Here is an 18,531-nt window from a genome sequence, read left to right on the forward strand (position 1 = left end):
ATCTGGAGCCCACAGCCCTTTGGAATCTTGGAGCATTATTCGAAAAGGAAGAACCTGTCTGGCTTGCAGGTTGGTGGGGAAGTTTCTCACCCTAGCTGACCTGGGTCACATCCTAAATGCAAATGCTGAAGTTTCCCTACACACCCTGGTGTGGACATCTTGACCCTGGCTCAGCTCCCTCCCATCCCCATCTCACCTCCAGGGGAGGTTGTTGGGACCCTCTCCTTCACCTTAGCTAGGTTTGTCTCAGGAAGCTCCCTTTGCCCTCACCGTGTGAGTTCCCGACTCCTGTGACAATCAGCAGCCCCGAGAATACAGCAGAGGGGCCAGTGTGGGGAGTGCGAGTGTGGGGAGTGAGTTGTCATGGGGATGGGAGGCAGCGCTGCCTGATGGGTGGTCCAGAGTGTGAGCTCCTGATGGACCGCTTCTTAGCTGATCCTAGGGCAATCCTTCCCCTCTCTGAGGCTCAGTCTCTTCATCTGGAAAATGGGGCTGATAAGGATACTGGCCTCATAGGATGGTTGTGAGAATCAAATGACATTGCGTCAGAGTAAGGGCTGGGTACATGGAAGCTGTTTTTGTTGTTGTTGTTGTTTTGTTTTCTAAGACAGAGTCTCACTCTGTTGCCCGGGCTGGAGTACGGTGGCTCTATCTCGGCTCACTGCAGTGTCAACATCCCTGGCTCAAGTGATCTTCCCACCTCAGCCTCCCAAGTAGCTGAGACTACAGGTGCACGCCACCACGCCCAGCTAATTTTTGTATTTTTGGTAGACATGGGGTTTTGCCATGTTGCCCAGGCTGGTCTCAAACTCCTGACCTCAAGTGATCAGCCTCCCAAAGTGTTAGGATTACAGGCATAAGCCACTGCGCCTGGCAAGAAGCTGTTGTTATTGTAACTATTATTCAGTGGGATACCTTGTGGTTTGAGTCAGCGAATGTCCAGAATTACAGAAATCCCACATCCCACTTAGGGCAGTGTCTCTCTCACTTTTATGATCCAGTAAGAAATACACAGCCAGGCAGTGGCTCATGCCTGTAATCCCAGTACTTTGGAAGGCCAAGGTGGGTGAATTGCTGGAGCCCAGATATTGGACACCAGCCAGCGAGACTCCATTTCTACAAAAAGCTTAGAAAAAAAATTAGCCAGGCATGGTGTTGTGGGCCCGTAGTCCCAGCTACTCAGGAAGCTGAGGCGGGAGGATTACTTGAGCCCAGGAGTTGGAGGCTGCAGTGAGCCATGATCATGCCACTGCACTCCAGTCTGGGTGATAGAGTGAGACCCTATCTCTAAAATAAATAAATAAATAAATACACTTACCTCATGACTCAGAGTTCACATGCATACATGGACACACAGGCTAACACAGAGGTTTTATAAAACAATACTTCCAGGCTGGGCGCGGTGGCTCACGCCTGTAATCCCAGCACTTTAGGAGGCTGAGGGGGGCAGATCATGAGGTCAGGAGTTCAAGACCAGTCTGGCCAACATAGCGAAACCCCATCTCTACTAAAAATACAAAAAAATTAGCTGGACATGGTGGCGTGCGCCTGTAATCCCAGCTATTCTGGAGGCTGAGGCAGGAGAATCACATCAACCTGGGAGGTGGAGGTTGCAGTGAACTGAGATCAAGCCATTGCACTCCAGCCCAGGCGGCAGTGCGAGACTCTGTCTCAATAAAACAAACAATACCAAACAACGATAGCAACAACAACAACAAAAATACTTGTTTTGCATTGTGATATTTTCCATTCCTTCTATTCTATTCCACCAAACAAATGCTGGCTGTGACCCATTAAATTAACTTTACTGTTTTCTAGTCGCCAACTGGCCATCCAGGAGGAAGGTGAAATATTTAAGGAAAAAGAGGGAGTTTGGGGTTAAGCATGGTGGCTCTTGCCTATAATCCCAACACTTCAGGAGGCCAAGTGGAAGGACTGCTTGAGGCCAGGCGTTCAAGACCAGCCTGGCCAACGTAGTGAGATCCTGTCTCTATTTTAAAAAGAAAAAGGAGTGCAGGTAACCACTAGGATTGATAGATAATGCAACAGAGGATACTGGCAGAGGATGACAGAGGGAACCTAGAAACCTAGTGAATGTAGTGATTTGTTGGCTTAGGAAAAGAGAAGTTGGCCGGTGGCAGTGGCTCACGCCTGTAATTCCAGAAGTTTAGGAGGCCAAGGTGGGTGGATCACTTGAGGTCAGGAGTTTGAGACCAGCCTGGCCAGCATGGTGAAACCCCGTCTCTACTAAAAATACAAAAATGAGCTGGGCGTTGTGGCGGGCGCCTGTAATCCTAGCTCCTGGGGAGGCTGAGGCAGGAGAATCGCTTAAATCTGGAGGTGGAGGTTGCAGTGAACCAAGATCACGCTACTCTACCCCAGCCTGGACAACAGAGTAAGACTCTGTCTCAAACAAACAAACAAAAAACAAAGAAGTTTCATTTGACTCAGTTCTGACATAAGCACAATTTTCACTCAAATATACAGAATCTGAGATGCTCTGAATCCATCCATCATTCAGTCAACAAATCACTACATTCACTAGGCTACAGCTCTGGGCGCCACCCTTTGCTGGGCAGTGTTTGGGATAGGGTGTGACAGCCCCAGGTCCTGCCCTTAAGGAGCTCTCAGTCCAGTGGGGGAGACAGGACAAGGCAATGACAACACAGAGTAGTCTGGGCTAGGATGGGGAAGCAGAGAAGCCTGAGAGGGTGGAGGAGGAGCCTGCTCCAGCCTTGGGGTGTCAGGGAAGACTGCCTGGAAGGGGGCCACGTGACCCGGCACCTGATGAAGTCACACCAAAGACAGGGTAGGTACCCCGCACCATCCCCTCTTGGGCGCCCCTTGGCTTGTGACCAATCCTGGATGCTCCCCTTCTCCTGGCTCAGGCTACCAGCCCTGCGACCCGCAGGTCATCTGCAACCGCGTGAACCACGTGCACGGCTGCCTGGCGGAGCTGCAGGAGCAGGCAGCGCGGCGACGCGCGGAGCTGGAGGCCTCGCGGAGCCTGTGGGCGCTGCTGCAGGAGCTAGAGGAGGCCGAGAGCTGGGCGCGCGACAAGGAGCGTCTCCTGGAGGCTGCGGGCGGCGGCGGTGCGGCGGGCGCAGCGGGCGCAGCGGGCACAGCGGGCGGCGCGCATGACCTGTCCAGCACCGCGCGCCTCCTGGCCCAGCACAAGATCCTGCAGGGCGAGCTGGGCGGGCGGCGGGCGTTGCTGCAGCAGGCCCTGCGGTGTGGCGAGGAGCTGGTTGCGGCCGGCGGTGCCGTCGGCCCGGGAGCAGAGACGGTGCACCTGGTGGGCCTGGCAGAGCGTGCGGCCAGCGCCCGGCGCCGCTGGCAGCGGCTGGAAGAGGCGGCTGCACGGCGAGAGCGGCGGCTGCAGGAGGCGCGGGCGCTGCACCAGTTCGGCGCTGACCTCGACGGGCTGCTGGACTGGCTTCGCGACGCTTACCGCCTGGCAGCCGCCGGTGACTTCGGCCACGACGAAGCTTCCAGCCGCCGCCTGGCGCGCCAGCACCGCGCGCTCACCGGGGAGGTGGAGGCACATCGCGGGCCCGTGAGCGGCCTGCGGCGCCAGCTGGCGACACTCGGGGGTGCCAGTGGCGCAGGGCCACTGGTGGTGGCGCTGCAGGTGCGCGTGGTGGAAGCAGAGCAGTTGTTCGCTGAGGTGACCGAAGTGGCGGCGCTGCGGCGCCAGTGGCTGCGGGACGCGCTCGCCGTCTACCGCATGTTTGGCGAGGTGCACGCGTGTGAGCTGTGGATCGGCGAGAAGGAGCAATGGCTGCTCTCCATGCGTGTGCCGGATTCACTCGACGACGTCGAGGTGGTGCAGCACCGGTGAGCGCGCACATGTGGGACTCCGGGGTCCCCTTTCTCATGCACCCAGTCTCACCTTCATTGGTTCAACAGTTCCCATGTTCGCTCAGCTGGAACTAGGGGTTCCAATCCCTGCTTCACCCATAGCCAGCTTTGTGACAGTTCTGCAACCTGCCTAACCTTCCTGAACCTCAGCTTGCCCACCTGTATAATGGGGGTGATATTAGTCCCTACTCAGGCTTGTGATGAAGGGTAAATGAGTTCATACATGCAGAATACGAAGCAAATGCCTGGGGGTAGAGGAAGCATTCCCCCAGCATTTGCTCTTGTTACCCAGGCTTACATTCGCCAAGCATGGAATAAACAACCTACACTTCTACAGGGACACCTCAGCCTGGCCCCTCTGCTGGGAGGCCTCCCAATGCACAATGTCACCTCCCTAGCTACTAAAATAGTTCTGACCCTTGCCATTTTCCATTGCTTCATCGTGTTTTATATTTCTTTGTAGCACTTACCATCCCATGACATATTGTATACTGACTTGTCTGTTGGCTGACTTAGCAATGAGTTGTTCAATTAGTGGGTGAACAATGTCTATTCCCCCTCTGCACCACTCTCTCTGAGCATCTTGTTCATCCATACATTCATTCAGCAGGTGTTTACTGAGTGCCTATGCCTTTCTAGGTCTTGTGCTGGGCACTGCTGGAAACACAGGGCTGCTCCTTGCCCCTATTGTGCCCGCAGTTGCCCAGTTCTTTGAAACATTGATTTAAAGATGGGAGGACAATGTCCAGCTTAAAATAGACCTCAGTGGCTGCTATGTGGAGGGCGGGTTGGAGCAGGTGAGAGCTGTGGCTGGGAACCCAGAGAGGCAACTGGGGTGGGGATCCAAATGGAGTGGAACAGGATTAGACCAGGGTGGGAGGTAAGTAGACAGGCCATGGAGGCTGATGGCCAGAGTGATTTTCCAAAACAAAGCCCAGGGCTCTGGCCTGGGGGGTGACAGTGCTGTCCCCAACATGGGGGCCCAGAGGAAGAACACATTTGAGTCAGGTGGGTGTGAATAGCCCCAAGAAGGTATACAGCAGGCTTTGAGGCTGAAGACAGGTTCAAAAGGTAAGAGGTTGAGGCTGGAGACTGAGGCGTGAGTGTCATGAGTTCAGGGGCGAAGACCAAGGCTATGGGGTTGGGTGGAATCATCGAAGAAGGGTGTGAGGGAAAACCCAGAGGGCTCAGGGTGGAGTTGCTGCTGAGGAATGTCACATTTAAATATCAGGTAGACGCTAGGCGTGGTGGCTCACGCCTGTAATCCCAGCACTTTGGGAGGCCGAGGCGGGTGGATCACATAAGGTCAGGAGTTGGAGACCAGCCTGGCCAACATGGTGAAATCCTGTTTCTACTAAAAATAGAAAAGTTAGCTGGGCGTGGTGGCGCATGCCTGTAATCCCAGCTACTTGGGAGGCTGAGACATGAGAATCACTTGAATCTGGGAGGCAGAGGTTGCAGTGAGCCACGATCGCGCCACTACATTCCAGCCTGGGTGACAGAGCAAGACTCTGTCTCAATACATACATACATAAATTAATTAAATTAAATTAGATTAAATAAACAGCAGGTGGAAGAGGAGGAGCCCATAAAGGAGGCTGAAAAGGAGGGTAGATGGAGAATCAGGAGTAGAACCAGTAGAAGGCATTTCATAAAACCGAGGTCTGCAGGGTTTGGGTGTCTGAGCATCTCCATCCTCCTTCTGCAGATTCGAGAGCCTGGACCAAGAGATGAACAGCCTGATGGGCCGCGTTCTGGACGTGAACCACACGGTCCAGGAGCTGGTGGAAGGAGGCCACCCCAGTTCAGATGAGGTGCGTTCCTGCCAGGACCACCTCAACAGCAGGTAGGAGGGCCTGGGGCTGGGAGTCCCTCCCGTCCTTCCCTTCCACACTAACACAACCATGGACAGCAAGATGTGCAATCTCAAACCCCTGGAATCCTAATGGCCACCTGATAAATCAACCAAATGTTGACCAAAAATCATAATCCCCAATAGTGGTGATGACCTGGTAAAATTAAAACAGACATTTCAGTTGGCTGTTCATTTATTTGTCCAGAAAGAATTTATTGGATATCTATAATCTGCCAGGAGTATTCCCAAGCACTTTATATAACTTTCTAAAGTATCCCAACATTCTTCCAGGCACAGTGGCTCATGCCTGTAATCCTAGCACTTCGGGAGGCTGAGATGGGTGGATTGCTTGAGCTCATGAGTTCAAGACCAGCCTGGGCAACATGGTGAAACCCTGTCTCTTTCTCTACCAAAATATATATATATATACACACACAAAACTTAGCCAAGCATGGTGGTACACATTTGTAGTCCCAGCTACATGGGAGGATGAGGTGGGAGGATGCCTTGAGCCCAGGAGGTAGAGATTACAGTGAACAGAGATTGTGCCACTTGGGCAATAGAGCCAGATCTTGTCTCAAAAAAAAAAAAAATTCCCAATATCCCAATTTCCATAGTAAAGGTCCTAGAATTCAGAACTCTCTCTGTCTTTCACTCACTTTTGAGACAGGATCTTGCTCTGTTGCCCAGGCTGGAATACAGTGGCGTGATCATGGCTCATTGCAGCCTCCAACACCTAGGCTCAAGTGATCCTCCCACCTCTGCCTCCTGAGGAACTGGGACTACAGGTGCACACCACCATGCCCAGCTAATCAAAAAAATTTTTTTTGTAGAGACAGAGTCTCACTATGTTGGCCATGCTGGTCTTATAACTCCTGGGCTTGGCTGGGCGTGGTGGCTTACACCTCTAATCCCAGCACTTTGGGAGGCCAAGGCAGGTGGATCACCTGAGGTCAGGAGTTCGAGACCAGCCTGACCAATATGGTGAAACCCCATCTCTACTAAAAATACAAAAATTATCTGGGCATGGTGGCATGTGCCTGTAGTCCTAGCTACTCAGGAGGCTGAGGCAGAAGAATTGCTTGAACCCGGGAGGCAGAGGCTACAGTGAGCTGAGATCACACCACTGCACTCCAGCCTAGGTGACAGAGTGAGAATCTATGTCAAAACAACAACAACAACAACAAAACCCTCCTGGCCTCCTCCCACCTCGGCCTTCCGAAGAGCTGGGATTACAGTGTAAGCTATTGCTCCTAGCCCAGAACCCTTTAAGATAAGTAACAAACTAATATCAGTACCTCTGGAATACTCCCAGCAATTCTCCCAGTGCAGGTGGGGTTCATAGATGAAGATACAGGTCCAAAGAGGTAAACTCCTTATCCAAGATTACTCAGTCTATAAGTAGGAGTCAAATGCAATTCTGGCTGAATCCTGAGCTGGAGCTACTTAGCTAATATATCCAGTCTTCCTGGTAACACTATGGGGTGGAAACTACCCCACGTTAGAGAGGAGAAAACTGGACCTCAGGGAGGCGACGATGGAGGCCCAAGGTTACACCGCAAGTTAGGGGATCAAACCGGGCTTTGAAGATGGATATGTTTGACTTCAAAGACTGTGCTCTTTTTTTTTTTTTTTCTTGAGACAGGGTCTTGCTCTTTCACCCAGACTGGAGTGCAGTGGTACGATCATGGCTCACTACAGCCTTCACCGCCCCCGCCCCGAGCTCAAGAAATCCTCCTGCCTCAGCCTCTTGAGTAGCAGGACTATGGATGCAAACCACTGCACCCGGCTAATTTTTGTATTTTTTGTACAGATGGGGTCTCACTTTGTTGCCCAGACTGGTCTCGAACTCCTGGGCTCGAGTGATCTTCTGCCTTGGCCTCTGCAAGTGCTGGAATTACAGGCATGAGCCACTGCGCCCCACCAAAACACTGCTCTTGACTCTGTGCTGTAAGATTCCAATATCCAGGGATTTTAGAACCTCTGTAGCCGAGACAATCGCAAAGCATCCAGGCCTAAAAAGATAACTACAACAATAACGATTTACAGCATGTAGAGAGATCTATATGCCAAGTGCTTTAGCCACATGATCTCGTTACACACTCAATGAAGTGGACTTTATTATCCCCATTTTCCAGATAAGGAAACTGAAGATCAGAGAAGGAAATGATTTGCCCAAGGTCACATGGCAAATCTGGCCAGAGCAGAACTTGAACTTGGATCCGTCCTATTTCAGAGTCCTAATCTCTGTCCTTGTGGTGTGTCCATTCTAGAGGGCGCAGAAAGACAGATAAATACACTAATAAATGAACAAGATATTTAGAGAATCATAATGGCTTTATGCAAGAAACAGGCAGGGCATGGTGGCTCATGCCTGTAATCCCAGCATTTTGGGAGGCCGAGGCAAGCAGATCACTTGAGGTCAGGAGTTTGAGACCAGCCTGGTCAATGTGATGAAAGCCCATCTCTATTAAAAATACAAAAACTAGCCGGGTGTGGTGGTACACGCCTGTAATCCCACTACTTGGGAGGCTGAGGCAGGAGAATCCCATGAACCTGGGAGGCAGAGGTTGCAGTGAGCTGAGATCGTGCCACTGCACTCCAGCCTGGGCAACAGAGCAAGACTCTGTCTAAAAAAGAAAACAAAATTTAAAAAACCCAGACTATTGAGGACCCCAAGAGCTTGTTTTAGTGGGTCATATCTATTGCTATTTACTATATTAGAACTTAATACTGAGAAAATTTAAAATATTTTTATTTTTATTTATTTATTTTGAGACAGGGTCTCATCACTCTGTCACTCAGGCTGGAGTACAGTGGCACAATCATGGCTCACTGCAGCCTCAACTTCCCAGGCTCCAGCAATCCTCCCATCTCAGCCTCCCAAGTAGCTGGGACCATAGGTATGCGCCCCCACGCCCAGCTAATTTTTGTATTTTAGGAGTCTCACCATGTTGCCCAGGCTGCTCTCCAACTCCTGAGCTCAAGCGATCCACCTGCTTCCGCCTTCCAAAGTGCTGGGATTACAGGTGTGAACCACTGCACCCGGCTGAGAAATTTGAAAACATTATTTAAAAATAACAATAAACTGGGAGTGGTGCGTGCCTGTAGTCACAACTACCCGGGAGGCTGAGGTGGGAGGACTGCTTGAGCCTGGGAATTGGAGGCTTCAGGGTGCTATAAACAAGCTCATGAATAGCCACTGCATTCTAGCCTGGGCAACACAGTGAGATCTCATGTCTTAAAAAAATGTTTTTAAATCTAAATATCTAATATGTTAATATAACTAACATTTTTATAAAAAATAACTTTTCATAACAAAAAATGTGCTAAGAGTGGCATTGTTTCGCACCTTTGCAAATCTCTTTAAAGTCTGGTTTAAGAGATGGCAGCTGGGCTTCTCTTAAGTCAGAGTTGGCTTCTGCACTCAGTCTCTCTTGCCACCTCTGGAAAACTCCACTGAACACTCGGGAAAGAAGGACAGTGAAAAAGCAAACAGCGTCTTAACACATTTTTATGAAGATAGTTTTGTCCTCGATCAGATTAAATGTTGAGAACGGCTGCCCTAGGCGAAAGTGCTGGGTAGGGTTCCATTTTACACCGGCAGAAACTGGGGAAACTTTCTGAGGTCCCACAGTGGCTGGGTGGCTTGGGCCTGCATTCTACCCTGGGTCGGCGAGCCCTCCGCGCCCAAGAAGAGTCCCTGTCCTCCTCAAGTCACTCTCTTTCCCCTGGGCAGGTGGAACCGCATCGTGGAGCTAGTGGAACAGCGCAAAGAGGAAATGAGCGCGGTGCTCCTGGTGGAGAACCACGTACTGGAGGTGGCCGAGGTGCGCGCCCAGGTGCGTGAGAAGCGGCGAGCTGTGGAGAGCGCGCCCCGGGCCGGCGGCGCCCTGCAGTGGCGTCTTAGCGGCCTAGAGGCCGCTCTGCAGGCGTTGGAGCCGCGCCAGGCGGCCCTTCTGGAGGAGGCAGCCCTACTGGCTGAGCGCTTCCCGGCGCAGGCGGCGCGGCTGCACCAGGGCGCGGAAGAGCTGGGCGCCGAGTGGGGGGCGCTAGCCAGCGCGGCTCAGGCCTGCGGCGAGGCGGTGGCGGCAGCAGGGCGCCTGCAGCGCTTCCTACATGACCTCGACGCTTTCCTGGACTGGCTCGTGCGCGCCCAGGAGGCGGCGGGCGGCAGCGAGGGGCCCCTGCCCAACAGCCTAGAAGAGGCGGACGCGCTGCTGGCGCGCCACGCTGCGCTCAAGGAGGAAGTGGACCAGCGCGAGGAAGACTATGCTCGCATCGTGGCGGCCAGCGAGGCGCTGCTGGCCGCCGACGGCGCAGAGCTGGGCCCGGGTCTGGCACTAGACGAGTGGCTGCCACACCTCGAACTTGGCTGGCATAAACTGCTCGGCTTGTGGGAGGCACGCAGGGAGGCGCTGGTCCAGGCGCACATCTACCAGCTCTTCCTGCGGGATCTTCGCCAGGCCCTCGTGGTGCTGCGTAACCAGGTGCCCACTCGGGGTGTACATTTCGGAGAGGGAGAGTCCGAGGTCGCGGGGGGGATTGCAGGGACAGGGACATGCGGGGGTGGGGAGGAGAGTGTTTCCTGGGACCACTGGGTTCTCAGGTGGGTGGGAGTTGAGAGAGTATCCGGAATGGATAACTGAGTTTGTGGATCATCCAGTGTGTGTGGAAGCGTGTATGTAACAGAATTTGAGGAGTATGATCAGTGGGGTAGGTTGGTGTCATCGGAGGTGACCGTTTGTGGGCTATCCCGAGTTAAGTAATGCACGAGGATATTTATTGGAGTGGCTTCCTGGGTTCGTGGATTATCTGAAAGGAGATAAGACTATGAGGTTGATTGGTGATGGTTAAGTGGGGTTCAAAGAAGATCTTGGTATGGATAACAAAGGATTAGGATTATGGAGGTAGGTAACAGGCTGAGGGGTTATTGGAGTCAGTCAGTGATTGTGGATTACAAGGCATGGATACCTAAATTAGCACAATATCTTCATTTCGGGGGATGACAACTATGGATTCTCTGGAGACTGTGTTTGTGGCATGAGGAACCAAGTGCAGTGGTTATCTGGGGACAGCCAATCCAGTTTGGAGATCACTCTGGGACGGGAACCAAGTTTGAGAATTTTGGCAAGATGGAACAGCCAGTTTTCAGATTGTCCAGTGTTTGGGGATCATCTTAGAAAGGGTGCCTGCCTATACTGGTTATCAAAGGGATGCTGACCCAGTTTAAGGATTATCTGCAGCAGTGGTCCCCAATCTTTTTTTTTTTTTTTCTTTAGATGGAGTCTTGCTCTGTAGCTAGGCTGGAGTGCAGTGGTGTGATCTCAGCTCACTGACACCTCAGCCTCCCAGGTTCAAATGATTCTCCTGCCTCGGCCTCTCGAGTAGCTGGGACTACAGGCACGAGCCACCACGTCCAGCTAATTTTTGTAGTTTTAGTAGAGATGGGGTTTCACCATGTTGGCCAGGATGGTCTTGATCTCTTGACCTCATGATCCGCCTGCCTCGGCGTCCCAAAGTGTTGGGATTACAGACATGAGCCACCACACCAGGCCCAGTCCCTAATCTTTTTGGCACCAAGGACCGGTTTCCTGGAAGACAATTTTTTCCACAAACCGGTGGGAAAAGGAGGAATGTTTCCAGGATGATTCAAGCGAATTACATTTATTGTGTGCTTTATTTCTATTGTTATTACATTATAACATATAATGAAATAATTATACAACTCACTATAATGTAGAATCAATGGGATTCCTGAGCTTGTTTTCCTGCAACTAGACGGTCCCATCTAGTGACATCTAGGGGTGATGGGAGGCAGCGGCAGATCATCAGGCATTAGATTCTCATAAGGAGCGTGCAACCTGGATCCCCCACATGCGCAGTTCACAATAGGGTTTGCGCTCCTATGAGAATGTAAAGCTGCTGCTGATCTGACAGGAGGCAGAGCTCAGACAGTGATGCTCACTTGCCTGCCCACCTCCTGCTATGCGGCCCAGTTTTTAACAGGCAATGGACTAGTACCCCTTGGCCCAGGGCTTGGGAAATCCTGATATAGGGAGTGGAGCAGAAAGGACAGAGAGCCCCTGAATCATAAGATTACTAGATATGGAGCTGAAGTGGTCTTTTTTTTTTTTTTTTTTTTGAGACGGGGTCTCACTCTGTCGCCCAGGCTGGAGTGCAGTGGCACATCTCAGCTCACTGCAACCTCCGCCTCCTGGGTTCACGCCATTCTCCTGCCTCAGCCTCCCGAGCAGCTGGGACTACAGGCCCCTATCACCACGCCCGGCTAATTATTTGTATTTTCAGTAGAGATGGGGTTTCACCGTGTTAGCCAGGATGGTCTTGATCTCCTGACCTCGTGATCCACTCGCCTTGGCCTCCCAAAGTGCTGGGATTACAGGCATGAGCCACCGCGCCCGGCTGAAGTGGTCTTGAGAGACCCTTTCTGACCCACCCATTTAAAAAATAGAGACAGGATCTTGCTATGCTGCCCAGGCTGGTCTCCAACTCCTGGGCTCAAACAATCCCCCTGCTCTGGCCTCCCAAAGTGCTGGGATTACAGGTGTGAGCCACTGTGCCCGGCCCTGACCCACCCATTTTACTAGTTAGAAAACTAACCCCAGAGGGAAAAGAACTTCCTTGAGTTCACACAGTACCCAGTTTAGTTGTCTTCTTCTTTTGAGACAGGACCTCACTCTGTCACCCGGGCCAGAGTGCAGTGGCACGATCACGGCTCACTGCAGCCTTGATCTATGGGGCTCAAGCAATCCTCCCACCTCAGCCCTTCAAGTAGCTGGGACTACAGGCACGTGCCATCACGCCTGGTTAATTTTTTATATTTTTAATAGAGATGAGATTTCACCATGTTGCCCAGGCTGGTCTTGAACTCCTGGGGTCAAGTGATCCTCCCACCTCTGCCTCCCAAAGTGCTGGGATTACAGGCATGAGCCACCGTGCCCAGCCTTCAGTCTTCATATTAACCAAATATTTACTGAGTGCCTCCTCTGTGCTGGGCACTATTTGGGGGCTGAGCACACCTCAGGCAACAAAATACAAAATCCTGCCCTCATGTGGTTGACATTCTAGTATGTGGGGGAGGAGAGAGTAAAGAAGTCAATGCATCGCTAATATTGCCAGGTATATGCTATAAGAAATAATACAGGAGGGTTGCTCGGGTGTGGTGGCTCACGCCTGTAATCTCAGCACTTTGGGAGTCCAAGGCAGGCAGATCACCTGTGGTCAGGAGTTTGAGACCAGCCTGGCCAACATGGCGAAACCCCGTCTCTACCAAAAAATACAAAAAATTAGCCGAGCATGGTGGTATGCACCTGTAATCCCAGGCACTTGGGAGGCTGAGGCAGGAGAATCACTTGAACCCAGGAGGTGGAGGTTGCCGTGAGCCAGGATCACACCACTGCATTCCAGCCTGGGCAACAGAGTGAGACTCCATCTGCTCCCTCCCCGCCAAAAAGAAATAATACAGGAGGGTAGTGGGATAGGGCTGGGGTGGGAGTTGATATTTTTGGCAGGGTGGTCAGAGACCTGAAGAAAGTGAAGGAGCCAGCCATGGGGGTATCTGGAAGGACAGACTGCCAGGCAGAGGCACCAGCATGGGCAACGGCCCCGAGGTGGGACCACAACTGGAATGTTCTATGCTTGCAAGCTTGCGGGGAGTGGTGGCAAGCCAGGCTGGCAGCCTCTCTCACAGGTCCTGGAATGGAATGAGGCTGACCTTTGCACCATGCTCCCTCCTCCCCAGGAGATGGCGCTGTCTGGTGCGGAGCTCCCGGGCACAGTGGAATCGGTGGAGGAGGCCTTGAAACAGCACCGTGATTTTCTCACCACCATGGAGCTGAGCCAGCAAAAGATGCAGGTGGCTGTGCAGGCTGCAGAGGGCCTGCTGAGGCAGGGCAACATCTACGGGGAGCAGGCTCAGGAGGCTGTGACCCGGCTGCTGGAGAAGTAGGTCCCCCAGACTCATCCACCCCAGGGAGGGGGCAGAAGATGGGGCCCAGCATAGCGGAGTGGTGTGGGAGGCCAGGGTCCCACTCCTTTCGTCACAATTTCTGCTTCTCTGGGGCTCTTTCCTATTTTGATTTAATTCCATGTTGTCTTAGATTTGATTTAAGTGGACTTTTTTCTTTGAGACGGGGTCTCACTCTGTTGCCCAGGCTGGAGTGCAGTGGCACGATCTTGGCTCACTGCAACCCTCACCTCCCAGGTTCAAGTGATTCTCCTGCCTCAGCCTCACGGGTAGCTGGGGCTACAGGCATGAGCCACCATGCCCGGCTAATTTTTGTCTTTTTAGTAGAGACATGGTTTCACCATGTTGGCCAGACTGGTCTTGAACTCCTGACCTCAGGTGATCCACCCGCCTTGGCCTCCCAAAGTGCTGTGATTAGCAGCATGAGCCACTGCACCTGGCCTTAAGTGGATATATTGTGAAAAGGTAACCTGAGGCTGTCAACCCACAAGATACAGAAGGATATACAACGAAAGGTTTCTTTCTCAAGCCTGCCCTCAGCATGGGATAGCTGGTCCTGTTGTTAAAATGTTAGGCTGGGTGCAGTGACTCATGCCTGTAATCTCAGCATTTCGGTAGGCTGAGACGGGAGGATTGCTTGAGCTGAAGAGTTCCAGACCAGCCTGGGCAACATAGTGAGACCTCTTCTCTAAAATTAAAAAAAAAAAAAACAAACTGGGCGTGGTGATACGTGCCTGTAGTCCCAGGTACTCTTGAGGCTGAGATGGGAGGACTGCTTGAGTCTGGGAGATTGAGGCAGCAATGAACTGTGATCACACCACTGCACTCCAGCCTGGATGACAGAGCAAGATTCTGTCCCCCCTCCAAAAAAAATGTGTTAACTTACTTCCCTAGATGCCCATTATCCATCCTGCTCTTCTGCACCCTCCTTGGGAACCCCCAGACCTCCCCAGATCCAGCAGCTAGAGGCCAGGCACAGGTGTGCTCCAGCTTTCCAGATGGGACAGTGTCCCCTGCCAGGCTGGTTGTCAAATATTTTGCATAAGCACTTCTTCCTGGCCCCAGCCACTCTAGGAAGCATGCAGAGTGAGTGTCCGCATGTCTGTGTGTCTCTCTCATCTCTTGAACCTCATTGTTCTCTGCTTCTGTCACCATCTGTCTCTTGCCACCACACTCTTGTCCGTCCTTGCACTAATCAAGCAAAGACATTTATTGAGCATCTACTGTGTGCCAGGCACTATTGTAGGTAGGCCCTGAACAAAACAGCACCACCACCTCCAGCCATCATGGGAAGTCCTTTCTCGTCTTCCAGACCCAGTTCTGTCTGTCATTAGAGCAGTTTCTGCTCCTCCTGGTGACCCTAAATTTCTCCTCTCAGGCTCTCTGGCTCTGTCTGGCATGATCCAGGCCAGAAGAGGACCCAGTACCCCTCCTTCTGTCTTCCCATCTCCTGACAGAAAGCATCCCTGGTCACTTCACTGTGCCACCCCCAGCCCCAAGACCGCTACCCCTTTTCTGTTTACGGCTCAGACATCCTTTCCTTATATTTATCTGGGGCAAGGCAGCATGTTTCTAAAGGAAACTTTTATGGGAATTCTGTTCTTGAGGATGCAAACTCATCATTTAGTGCCCCCTTTTCCATCCAGGCCTGGATCCTTCCTTTGTTCCACTTTTTTTTTTTTTTTTTTGAGACAGGGATCTTACTCTGTTGCCCAGGCAGGAGTGCAGTGGTGCAATCATAGCTCACTGCAGCCTGGAACTCCTGGGCTCAACCAACTCTCCTGCCTCAGCCTCCTGAGTAGCTGGACTATAGGTGTGCGCCACTGAGCATGGCCTGTTCCACATTTCTTGAGCACCTGCTGCATGCCAGCCTCATCAAAACGAGGAGGAGGAGCCTGGGGGACTGTTCATTCCATGATTCATTCATTCATTACTTTTCAGTCATTCATTAATTGCTCCTTTCACTCCATTGTTTATTCACTCATTCTCCAGTTCAATTAAACATGTACTGAGCCCGTTCTCTGTATGGAGTGGGGGTGTGGTCACAGAGATGACCAGGACAGAACATGATTCCTGCCTCACAGAGCTGGAACGTTATCTGACAAGGATGGCCCAGAATGCTCAGGGCTGGGATGGAGGAAGCCCAGGCAGAAAGGTCAGGGCCCGGATGGGAGACGTGCAGCCGCTGTGGGAGAGGCAGCATTTGCCCCAGGCTTGTGGTGGGTGAGGTGTGGACACAGAGGGATTGAGACGGACTAATCTCTGCACCTTCCCACCATCCCAGTCATTTATTTGTCTAGGGACACATTTCCTACCCTGTGGGAGGAGTGGGAGGAGTTTCCACATCCACAAGGGGGCACAGCCATACAGAGCTGGGGACTGGGGCCCTGGGGGTCTTAGACCTGGCTTCACCCCTCAATCTGTGACATTAAGGGAAGTCACTTAGAGCTTCAGCTTGCCTGGCCCCTCACCTGGAACCTGTGTGTGAGGTGCTGTTCTTTTTTTTTTTGAGATGGAGTCTCGCTCTGTCACCCAGGCTGGAGTGTAGTGGCGCAATCTCGCCTCACTGCAGCCTCTGCCTCCAGGGTTCAAGCAATTCTCCTGCTTCAGCCTCCTGAGTACTGGGATCACAGGAAAGAGTCACCATGTCCAACTAATTTTTGTATTTTTGGTAGAGACAGGGTTTCGCCATGTTGGCCAGGCTGGTCTCAAACTCCTGACTTGAAGTGATCCACCTGCCTCGGCCCCGCAAAGTGCTGGGATTACAGGCGTGAGCCACCGCGCCCGGCCACTAGGTGCTGTTCTTATCTGCATTTTGCATGTGAGGCTCAGAGGGGAAAACTGACTTGCCCAGAGTCATGGCCAGGAAGTGCCACAGCTTGGATTTGAACCCTGTTGCTTTCTTTTCTTTCTTTTTTTTTTAAAGACAGGGTCTTGCTTTGTTGCCCAGGCTGGAGTGCAGTGGTACAATCACTGCTCACTGCAGCCTCGATCTCCTGGGCTCAAACAATCCTCCTGCCTCAGCCTCCTGAGTAGCTGGGACTACAAGCATGTGCCACCTTGCTCGGCTAATTTTTAATCCTTTTTTTGTAGACATGAGGTCTCATTATATTGCCCAGGGTGGTTTCAAACTCCTGGGCTCAAGCAATCCTCCTACTTTGGCCTCCCAAAGTGCTTGGATTACAGGTGTGAGCCATCGCGCCCAGCCTACTCTGTTGTTCTTTCCCCTTCATGGAGACTCAGGGTCTTCATCATCTCTAGGACTGATGCTTTACAGTTTGGCTGCTGAAGGCCCGGAAGGATTGATTTCAGCTCAATTTCAGAGGCATTTTGTCTTTCCTGGCTCCTGAGCTAAGTTGGGCAGGAGGCAGTCAGTGCTTCGCTTGCTTGTCTCAGGCCCTTCCTGTTCCTTCTCTCTGGTTCTGTCTCTGGAACTGTCTCCTATACACTCTGTCTCTTTGCCTCCATCTATCTATTTCTGTATCTCTGTTTCCTGCTCCCTGTCTGTTTTTCTCTCTGCTTTTCTCTCCCTCCATCTGCACCTTTCTAACCCTGTCTGTCTTTTCTGCCTCTGTCTTTCACAGATACTGTACTTTTGTTTATCCCATCTCTTTTTTCTCTCTGCCACTGTGTTTCTTGCATTCAGTCACTTAACAAATATAAGTCGAGTGTGTACTGTATGCCAAGCCCTTTTCCTAGGCATTGGGGACACATCTATGAAGAAAACAGACAAAAATCCCTGCCCTCGTGGAAATCATATATCCTAGCATGGGAGACAGACAAGATAAATAACTAACATACAGCATGTGTTAGATTGTGTTAAGTGCTAAGGAGAAAATTAAAGAAGGGAAGAAAGCCAGAAAGTGTTGGGGAGTGGTCAGGAGGGACCTCACGAAGAAGGTGATCTTTGAGTAGATGTTGGGGGAAGGAGCATTCCCGGCAGAGGGAACAGCTAGTGCCAAGGGCCTGAGGCTTGCTCAAGGCACAGCGAGAAGGCCAGTACAGTTACCACAGAGTGAGGGGGAAGAGTGCGAGGAGGATAAGAGTTTGGACAGGTGGGGGTGTGGGGCCTGGAAGGTCAGAAAGGCCTCTGAGATTGGCCGAGTGCAGGAGCTCACTCCTATCCCAGCACTTTGGGAGGCCAAAGCGGGCGGATCACTTGAGGTCAGGAGTTCGAGACCAGCCTGGCCAACATGGCGAAAACCCGTCTCTACTAAAAATACAAAAATTAGCCAGGCCTGGTGGTGGGTGCCTGTAATCCCAGCTACTTGGGAGGCTGAGACAGGAGAATCGCTTGAACCTGGGAGGTGGAGGCTGTAGTGAGCCGAGATCATGCCACTGCACTCCAGCCTGGGCGACAGAGCGAGACTCCATCTCAAAAAAAAAAAAAAAAAAAAAAAAGGACTCTAAGGACTCTCATGGTGACCCTGGGAGGATAGTTTCGTTCTCTCTCTCTCTCCCTGGGGGAGACAGATAGCAACAGGACAGGGATGCATGGGAGCCCATGTGGGATGCCCCAGCCCCATCCACCAGGCCTCTTGGGCACTTTGCCTTGCACTGTGGGCAGGAGGCCAGACTGCCCGGGGCCCATGGTCCCAGCCGGCTCCAGGGTGGTGCGGCCTGGGTCCAGTCTGGTCAGTTCAGTCAGGCCAAGGGCCTGGCTCTGCCCGCAGGAGTGCCCACTTCAGCTTCTCTGCGACTCTGCTGTCATCTCTCCCCACACTCTGCTCTCTTCCCTCTCTCCAACTCTGCAGCCCCCTGGTCTGTCTGTCGTCTGTGGGGCTGTCTTTTCCTGGTGGCATTTGCCACTCCCCTGCCTGTCTCTCTA

General features: G+C 52.1%; 1 protein-coding gene across 1 annotated transcript in view; it reads left to right on the forward strand.

Moving 5' to 3' along the window:
- The window catches only part of SPTBN4 (spectrin beta, non-erythrocytic 4), a 113,174-nt gene that overhangs the window by 48,181 nt on the left and 46,462 nt on the right, over positions 1-18,531 (forward strand). The window contains exons 14-17 of the mRNA XM_030797442.1: positions 2,889-3,837; positions 5,570-5,707; positions 9,456-10,206; positions 13,479-13,681. Of these exons, the coding sequence (XP_030653302.1) occupies positions 2,889-3,837; positions 5,570-5,707; positions 9,456-10,206; positions 13,479-13,681 (2,041 nt within the window). The remainder of the gene's footprint in view (positions 1-2,888; positions 3,838-5,569; positions 5,708-9,455; positions 10,207-13,478; positions 13,682-18,531) is intronic.

The sequence above is a fragment of the Nomascus leucogenys genome, chromosome 17, assembly GCF_006542625.1.
Source record: "Nomascus leucogenys isolate Asia chromosome 17, Asia_NLE_v1, whole genome shotgun sequence".
NCBI classification, from domain to species: Eukaryota; Metazoa; Chordata; class Mammalia; order Primates; family Hylobatidae; genus Nomascus; species Nomascus leucogenys.